This window comes from Anneissia japonica, unplaced genomic scaffold (assembly GCF_011630105.1).
Source record: "Anneissia japonica isolate Jap-2015-1 unplaced genomic scaffold, ASM1163010v1 scaffold3940_len624931_cov186, whole genome shotgun sequence".
Taxonomy (NCBI): Eukaryota; Metazoa; Echinodermata; class Crinoidea; order Comatulida; family Comatulidae; genus Anneissia; species Anneissia japonica.
Genome location: NW_022713530.1, coordinates 151,001 through 161,302, shown reverse-complemented (window position 1 = coordinate 161,302; position 10,302 = coordinate 151,001). Strand labels below are relative to the sequence as shown.

The window sequence follows — 10,302 nt, the reverse complement described above, 5'->3', positions numbered from 1 at the left end:
GGTAAGAAAATTTATGATCATGGCACCTCTAGATGGCGAGAAATGGCCTTCTCAGACTTCAATCGGAAGATAATTTTCTTTTCTACCCCATTTCGTTTTTAGAATTTCAAAATATTTAATGGGCCTGGGCAGGCTTGCACCCCCACCAATCTGGTTATTGAGCTTTCATAACACATTAAATATATTTTGCTGTTCCCAGTGATACCCATCAGCACGACATCCTTAAGAAAATGGATAATAAAGCAGTAAAAACATGCAAAATTATAATATTGCAGGGATAGTTTAATTTCCGGGAGAATCTGCTTGATTGCGGGAGTGCGGAAGGCTGTCTGATTTTTAAGGAAGACTCCTGCGAGTTCCGAGAGCCTTGAGACCCCTGTTGAATAACTTTGCTCTCCATTGAATGAACATCCCAAATCCAATGTGTTAAAAGAATAGAATACAGTAGGTAGAAAATTTAATACTGTAGTTCAAGGCATATTGATATTGGATAAGTATGACCAAAAAAAACCAAAAGATTCCATCCACTTGCAAACGCAGCAGGGTAAACAGCGACAAAAATGACGACGCTGGAGGTTTAATCTTGTTTAATTTTCCACCAATGAAATCTTATTCACAAGACGAGTTTAATGATATGCATAAGTGTTAGTTGTCCTCCTTTGATCATCATTGATTTTGTCTTCTATAATTTTATTTCTGGTTCCATAACACACCTAAGGAGAATGAAATGCACTCAAGCGGATCAATTAAGTTTATGAAGCTTCCAGTAAGCTGTTGTCTAAATTTTGTTGATCAGAATGAAATCTTTGGGGTACTATTGTCAGAGGGTGCTGTTTAAGTTCAGACATCGTATGTTGGGTTTACAAAATTGACAGTATACACACAATATATACTTTATGACTTGTTCTGTATATGAACATACATGATGAGGAGATAGAATTCCACAAGTCTTCGGTCACATGAATCATATGTAAATTAGCTAAAATATGCAAATTAGGGGTGAAAATATTGGGATCTCATATCTTAGAAACGGCTGGTCGCATACATACATGTTTGTATTTGCTGTAATAGTAGAAAATTTGAAAAAAAAACTGATTAAAATGCTAAAAAAAACCATCGACCCTATATTTAGAGAATTTGCATACCTTTGTCCGTATAAGAAACTTGATTTAGGTGACAAATTATTCAAATACATGTTTTGTTTTTATTATATTAATAGAGGAGATGAAATTCTAAAATTACACCTTAGTTACATGGCCTGGTCATAATTCATAATTATATTTATTTCATATGAGCAAAGCAGTTCATATTTATGCAAATTAGATACCGTAAAATCTCGATTCGAAGCCCTGCACTTCTTTTTTTTTTTAAATGAGAGGTAGCACATTTCTGATTAACAATGAATTTTTTTGCAAACTTTGGATGGGCTTCTTTTCGAAATGGGCTTCATTTCGAGGCTACTTTTGCAGAGTAAAGAGGGGGGCTTCTTTTCAAAATGAATGCTGTACATTTTGTAAATTTGTACTATGAAACAGTAAATTAGGCCACAGTAACATCAATCTGTATCAAATCTGTATTAAACTGGCATTAAATCACCTAACCTACTGCATAACCCAAGTTTGTTCTTAATTTATGTTGTTTTTTATAAATTCATTTTCAGTGTATGTACTGTCCTATCTCAAAAAGAAGCCTATGCTATCTTGAAAAGAAGCCCTTGGGCATCTTTTTGAGGCTAATTTTGCAAACTAAAGAGGGGGCCTCTATTCGAGATGGGCTTCATCTTGACACAATATTGTCAGAATCTATGACCAGAATGCTGGTTTTTGGTTTCAAATTTAATATTCTGGTTTCTATCAGAAAAAATTAACTAGTCAATTAAAACATGTATTGGAATAGTTTAGAAACAAAAAAGTCTCTACAGCCATTAGTCAGAGGGATATTCTAATCTTGTAAATAGATTTAAATCAAAAGCAACATTTTGGTCACTTTTTAGGCAAATATTAAATTAAGTCAAATATAAAATATATTCTAGACAATTTGGAAAAAAACTCTGTAACAAGGTTACTAAAATATTTCCGTCCATAATTTGAATAATGAGACTAATTTGCATATGAAAGGGCATGTGACCAACATGTAAATTACATCCCTTCTTTTTATAAGAAAAAAAACATGTATTTAAATAAATAATTTGAAAAATAAAGCAAGTCTCTTTGGTTCCTAGTCATACAGTAGTTATATGAAAATCATGTAAATATAAGGTCAAATGTCAATTGTAGGTTATTTTTGGAAATGTTACATTAGAGAACATAGAAATGTGCATATTCTAAACAATCTGTAAAAAGAAGCAACTCTTTGCGACTAGCAGCTGGCAAGGTAAGAGAATCCTATATTGTGATCCCTAATCTGCATAATTTAAGAGCTATTTGCATATAAACAGGGACATGTGATGAGGTGTGATTTTTCATTTTTATTACTTCCTGTATTGTAATGAAAGATACAGTACATGCATTTGAATAATTTGAGATCTAAATCAAAACTTCTACAAATAGAGTCAAAGGTCATTTGTACCTTTTCCAGTCAATTTTGAGGCAAATGTCCCAAAATAGAAACATGCAGGTTTTGAATAGCTTGAAAAAAAAAGCAACATTTTGTGAGCAGTTTCTAAAGAACCCTATACTGTACTTTCAACCCTACTTTCCATATTTTAATTAATTTGCATATAATCTGTGAACACATTGTGATTTGTTGAATTTTATCCCCTCATCATATGTATTCGATAAAACAAGAAAAACAATTGTTTGAAATCTTTTTTTTTTTTTGGCTATTTTCTGAGTTACATTGTCTAGCCTAATTAAAGAGTGGAGTACCAACTTGGCCTCACTGGTAGTTGGGAGAGCATCCATACAGTAATCAGAGGGTGTTTGGTTCAAATCCCAAATAGAAATTGTTTTGTTTTTTAAACCATTGACGTCATTGTACTGGAGTTGCTTCTCCATATCAAGTTTAATATCAACCAAATTATCTATACATTACTTACAATATCTTAAGAAAAAATGGCCTGCTGGGTGTAAGATAGTTTTAGTAAGAAGTATATAATTAAGCAGAAATAATTGATTTTATCTGTGTCTTATTCGACATTGAATTTATCTTTCTAAATAATAATGCTGTGCTATATTTTGCACATTTAATATTTGCGCATTTTTTTTTCCAACATGCTTTGAGACAGTCTAATTTTTTCATGCGAGAATTGGGAAAATTAAATTGTGCGAAAATATTCACTAATGTAATTGAATTTATAAGGTATTTCCCCTGAATTTACCACAGGTAATAAATACTTAATAAAAATTAATGATTTTTATAATTGAATAATAAAATCATGTTTTTAAATGTTATTTCTTTCTTTGAAAGACAATCTAATTTAAGATAACCAGTCTTGAATTTGTAAGAATTCCACACACAACTTAATTGACCATTTTTTTTGCTCTTTAAGTAGCTGCTTAGAAAGGATTTATTGTCCTGGCAAATTATTAATAAATGCAGTGTTCATATCACAGGAAACAACCGGTCTTCCTCACCTGCAGACGTTATTGTTGCCAGGCTATCAGTGAGATTGAATAAATTCAATTAACGTTTTCTATAGATTATCATCATGAAGACATAAACTTGTCATACTAACACAATCTTTTGTATTCTTGGTTGTCATTCTATTGGGGATCATTTATTTGTTACTTTCAGCAAACAAACAAATTAATACAATGCAACAGGTAAGGAAAGTAAATGAAAATTACAAATGGATGAATAAATTAATTAACTCTAGTATTATATGTATATTTTTAAAAAATGTTATCAATATTTTAATTTTTTTTGAGTGGATTTAGGGATTGTGGTATAGGAAGGCAAGCATCTTAACCACTTAGTAACAGCTCCAATTTATCAACGCAGCAGGATTTGAACCCAGGACCCCAAGCAAGCATCTTAACCACCAAGCTGCAGCGCCACTCCATCAACATTGTAGGATTTGAACCCAGGACCCTGTGATGGAAGCAAGCATCTTAAACACCAAGCTACAGCACATGTGTTGCGAAACACATTTACTCAACACGCTATAACTGAATATAATTGTATCTCATTAAGTAGTCAAATCACATTTGCATTAACAATATAATTGACACTTCCAGCAAAGCAGCTGTTTTTTGATGTTCAGTCATAGGTTTTTAGTACTGCACCATACTTTATTCCTTATAGTCTACATGTTTTTTTTTCTCTCCCTCATTTGCATTTGCATCAATGTTTTTTATCCTAACATATTGCCACTGCATAAGATTATCTTCGATGTAAAGTACATGAACTGCAATCATTACTAGCAACAATCAACAATCGCCTCAAAGGCCATTTTATCACCCTCGCCCCAACTACTAAAATATTTAGAAGAATGATGTCAGAATGACAAATGCAATTTAAAACAACAGCTTGAATCTTTCAAACTTTAACCAGTATTGATTTACATATGGTACAATATCTAAAAATTCCAGATTTTGACATTTTTTTCATTCGGTATAAGAGTCATTGTCAACGCCATTTAATATCCAGCAATAACAATGACATATATCTTGAATGCTGTGTTTGCGAGTCAACTGTAAATTTCTGGTACATGATGGGTTAAAATACGGTTCTGAGAAAAACTGTTGACTTGTTACCTTAACATTTCTTTTAGATTACTTTGATCGTCATCAGTTGAGAATTCTCGTAATGACTGTCGGAGATTAAATCTCACCGAAATGTCACAATGACAGTCAGAGTAATCTTACCGAACAAAAAACCAATTGTTTTTCTCAGCACCAATTCGTATAGTTTCCATAATATTATTAGCAACAACATAACAACAATATCAGCAACAACAACAATAATATAATAATAATTATTAGTCTTAAGGGTAATATCTTTTGTGTTATTTTCCCCTTAACGTCGTTTTTTTTTAATTGTTCTCCAATTTCTCCATTGTCTAAGTTTCCCTTAAGGTACAGTATGTTTTAGTAACAATAAATAATAGTAATAACCAAGTATTTGGTGGGATATTTGTTGAAGTTTGTTGGTAATTTTTTTTTAAAAGATCCTAAAAAAAATATTTACATTAGAAAACCCAAAACACAATTTGCGAGGAGTCACTGGTTTGGCTTGTCTTTGCCATACATTGTTGTTGCACTCATTTGCATACTACTACTGAATAGGAGGAGGCCCTCTATAAAAAAAAAAAATTAAGTTCAATAAGTACATTTATAATCAGGATTTTGATAAGACGAATGAAAACCTTGGTATTCAGAAAGCTTGCATTTACCGGAGAGAGCTAAATGAAATACAGACAATTAACATGCACAACCAAGTGAGAATAATAATTCATGAGGATAAAACAACCAAATAGCCAATTGTTCTATTGTCATCTCGATAGCTGCGAAAAAACATAAATCCAGCAACAATTGGCCTAATGAGGCAATTGCTATGGATACATTTATTAAAACAGGATCTTGTAGTGTTCTTTAAACATGGGTGGTGGGTGGAAGGTAATATAACTAAAAAAATGGTACTGTGTTAGATGGTAGAAACTGGAAAAGATAATGGCATTGCAGGCCTGTCACCAGGTTATTAGAAGGGGGGGGTGGGGTTTCTCTGGGAGTGCAGTCCAGGGTCGAAGCAATGGTAGGGGGTTGCCAGAACCCCCAAAGCCAGAGGATTTTTGTGTTTTAACGGTCTCAATAATGTTATAAAAGCAGTCATGCTTGAAAAAGGTCTGCTGCTAAACATTCTGTCTGAGTCTGGGTGGATCTGCAGAGCATTAGTTGGGTTGGGGGGGGTCACAAAAAAAGAAGGGGATTTGCTAGAAAAGGGGGATTTGCCTGAACCATAAACCACACCCTCCCTCCTACCCCCACTGGCTACAGGCCTGAATTGTGAATGTTATGATACAGGTCTCCATCCAAAGAAAGACCCCCTTCCCCAATAAAGACCACCTCCAATTAAACATCACTTTTCTGTGGCCCAAAATTAATGAATGTCCTTTTATCTTTATCATTTCAATAAGAGACCAAAGCTGCTAAAGACCATGGAAACCCCAGTCCAAAAAGTGGTCTTAAATTGAAAGGGGACCTGTAGCCTATGTCGGTATTGGGGATTGTGGAGTAGAAATGTTTAATAATTGTGAGAAACTAGGACTCTGGGATCAGAAGGCAATTACACAACCACCAAGCCATGGTTCCCCTCATTAAATATCATATTATTTGCTTTTCTATACACATTTTGCATCATAATTCATAATCCAAAATCATTCATAATTTATTAACCTCTCCTGGGGAAAAAAATCAGCACATTAGAATCACTTAAAAAAGTTATTCTTTATGGGCAGGAAAATATGCAAATTAAAATACAGCCAAAACATCAATACATTAATAGCAAGCTTCTTATTTTTTTTCAAGATCATCAGAAGGTGGGAAAAAAAATGTTGTATTCTTATTTAGAAAAATGATTTTGCCAAAAGCACCTAGGCAAAGAAGAAAATTAAAAAAAAATTATTGATGAATGTAAACAATGTAGTAATGAGATTGATAAATATTTTAAATTTATATATAATTAAAGAAGAAATATAATTTTGGCAGATTTCAGGGAAGACTTTTACTTCAGTTATCCTTAAACCATTGGCATATGTAAGCTTGTGCCCCCTACTCCCAAGTCACCCCCACTGGAAATTTTTTGAAACCAAAAAATTACACCAAAGTATTTAAAAATCACCTCACACACCACCTTAATATTTTGCAGGCTAGTGTCTCCCCCTTCCCAAATTCATCACCAAGTCCTCCCACTTCACCTTAGTGTGGCACCCCCCTTACCGATTAGCCACCCCCAATTCAATATACCCCTACAAATGCTACAGCTTTTAAACTTATACATGTAAGTCGATGCAATACGGTAGGAATGATAATGTTTATGCTTTAGTTAATTACTGACAACATTTTCAATCTGAACATTCCTTTGAGCAAGTTCAGATTATTGATAAGGATCCTGTTTGGTTTAAGAAGTGGAGTCAATTTGAGAAGCCACACACATCCACATTCACAAAAAGCAGGATAAACAGGGACAGAGACGCCTCCAGGTAGTTTGCAGCTATTTTTTAAGGCGACTAGTCAACCAATAGCAGTGGCTGAAACCAATAGCATCCCCATCCCCCAATTATTGGGTTGAAGTTCCAGTGATTGTCTCCTTGGGTGATCAAAAGCTCCACAAGTTGAGAAATATTTTATGTTGTGAGTATTGAATATATCTTAAAATACTGAATAACCATCATTAATATAATCTTTGACATCACCATCATCATTGACATCGACATCACTGTCATCATAATCCTCATTACCATTGTCATCCTCATGAATCACCATCATCACGGCCACTGTAGATGCCGCTGTCACCATCATCATCATTGTCATCATTATCATTAAATGTTTGTGGAAAAAAACAACAGACCTTGTGGTCGTTGACCTGGAACTTGATCCAGCCGTCATCCAATGACATTATGAATGTGCCCTGCACCAGATCCAAGTTCAGGGAATATCCGCCAAACAGAAGAAGTGGGTAAACGGATACCATGCTGCAGTCCCGGATGTACACCTACGGATGAAATACAATTCCCTTTAACTATTTTTAGTCAGAATGACGCAAGAGTCCTTAGATAGCCTATCTCTACATGATGGAGGGCAAAAAAATTGTAATTATGCTGTACAAATGAATTTTCTAAGACACTAAAAATTTGTTTGAAGAAATAATTGGTAATGGAATAATAAGGTACAGATTTCTGAATATTTAAGAACTGGGGGGGGGGGGGGGGGAAGGGCGAAAGACCCTCATTTTCTCCTAGTTTATTTCTTTAAGATTTTTCAGTGTTTTAGAAATTCATTTGTACAACCATTTTTTCCCCACCAGAGCATGGCTTTAATACAAAACAGACATTCAAATATTACAGGCCTACACAGAACAATTTCCACCTATTCCCTTCCCCTACTGTAGTGCTTTTAAAACTAATTTTTTTTCGTCCTGAATAAGGGGTAAAACGCTGGGATGGGAAGCTTACCACCAATCCCCGTTCCTTTCCTTACCGTGAGCCTCTAAACATGTAATATTAACATCATTCAGGTATTTTTTAAGCTAATTACTTTTTCGTATCTGTCAGAATTTTATACTCTCCGTTTCAAAAAAGGAAAATCAATAACTGAGAATGACATAAACTAGGGAGTCCACTCATAAAACATGGCTTAGTCGATAAAAGGAGAACCTCGTGAGGATTATTCGATATGTATAATACTAACACTAATGAACTTAAAGGAAATTATCACAAATAATGTTCAACAAACTCTGTGGGAGGTTCAACAGGGAAATAGCCAATCAATACAGATCTCAGTATAATTGGCCAAACAAAAAAAATTACTTGTTTAGCGTCACATCTCAACTAAAGTTTAGGTGGGGAGGGGTGGTTTTTTTTTTCATTTTTTAATCAATCTACAGTATTAGTAATCCGATGTTGGATTAGATACTTTCTTAGCAGTGCCATGCCCAGCACAACTTGGATTGCATAGGCTACAATCTCACACATACCCACAAGCATGACCCTGTAATTGTAATTTTCAAGTAAATCAAAACAAAGAAATTTTTCCGAAAATCAAATATTTTCAAAACAAAAAGTTTTAAAATTAGGCCTACAATAAATATTACACCTGATTGGTAAAAATCATTGTTTTAATTCACTTAAAATATATTGATTTTGATTAGCATTTCTTAAACAACATTCATTTTATTCTTAATTAAATAAAAAAAATCCCACCTCTAATTTTTTTATTTTGGGACAAAAATTCAGGTGGGGTGGTGATGCTAAACACATATATTTTATATTTTGGCCTATGCCTCTAACAGGCAGATATAAAAGAGTATTCGCTTTCTTAAACTGATAATGAAATTGTGACATGTGAACCAAGTTACAGATTTTATTCATAATTTTAAATTCAAATCATTTGTAAGATAATAACTCTATAAATTGCTAATAAATTATATTTTTGTAATTAGAATTACAAATTTAAATGAATTATACATAATTAATTGATTATATGCCATTAATAATTACTGTAATGTATTGTAAAATGTATTGTATTATTTATAGGTACAGATTGTATTTATAAGTTTGAATTCAAATCAATTGTAAGGCTAATTACTGTGAATTATGTTTGTAGTTTGGTAGAATAATTGGACTTTATATTTTATTTTTATAATTAATAATTTAATTCAATGTAATATTTTCGATAAATCTATTAATGAACTGCTAATAAATTATATTTTTATAGTTAGTTGTAATTAAAATTTGAATGAATTGTAAGTAATTGATTATATGCCCTTTATATGTATTGTATTATTTTAAAAACCTTAAAATGTATATATTTTTTTTTAAATTATTGAATGACATTTTTATTAAAAAAAAAAAATTATTATCTGATTTTTTTTATGCATCTTTTACATATAATTTTGTTGTGATCATGTTTGGATCCTTGGAGGGCCTTTATGTTTTTTCTTAACCATAAAATGTAATAAATGCTCTCATAAAAATGCAATACATAAATGTATACAGTTGTTTTCAAAGTTCAAGCTACTTCTAACCCCTTGTAGGATTTCAGTACTTCTTTGAATATAATACCCCGGGGCAATTATAGTTCTGGGGGATTTTGAAGGGGGAGGGGCCTTATTCAATTTTAAGCATGTATTTTTTTTATGGTGTAAAACATATTTTGGTGTAAAACGAATGAAATATACAGGAAATGCTCAACATACCACAAAAATATTGTCAAAAAGCATGATTGTATTATTGTACATTAAGTGTACAGCAATAATTGAATTTTTTTTTGTGTAAAACATTGCTGATAATGTACTGCTTAGGAGAGGGCATATATTAAAAGGAGTTGTTTATTCAAAGAGTGTATTAAAATCAATATTGAAAAAATATTTAAGTATTCTTTATCATTAAAAACTAGAATTGGCTTTAATTAAGTACATTATGTATATATTATGTTACTATATGTACATATTATACGCTATTATGCACTTGGGCAAAACAACTAAGCATTATGACCACAAAAAAAAACAACTTTCAGCTACCGAGAGTATCTTTTACGAATTTATTTGTTCAAAAAAAAATGTGTATCCTTGGGACTCGACCTATCACCCAATATGAAGTAGTTTAAAAGGGACATTTTCCCCTTGATGCTAGTGAATCAGAAT

At 32.6% G+C, this 10,302-nt stretch overlaps 1 protein-coding gene across 3 annotated transcripts in view; it reads right to left on the bottom strand.

Moving 5' to 3' along the window:
- The window catches only part of LOC117108498 (putative ATP-dependent RNA helicase DHX57), an 80,163-nt gene that overhangs the window by 17,336 nt on the left and 52,525 nt on the right, over positions 1 to 10,302 (bottom strand). For all 3 annotated transcript variants that reach the window (XR_004445374.1, XM_033250516.1, XM_033250518.1), the window contains exon 22: positions 7,510 to 7,653. Coding sequence is in view for 2 of the 3 variants with exons in the window: in XM_033250516.1 (XP_033106407.1) it covers positions 7,510 to 7,653 (144 nt within the window). In the remaining variant the exon portion in view is untranslated. The remainder of the gene's footprint in view (positions 1 to 7,509; positions 7,654 to 10,302) is intronic.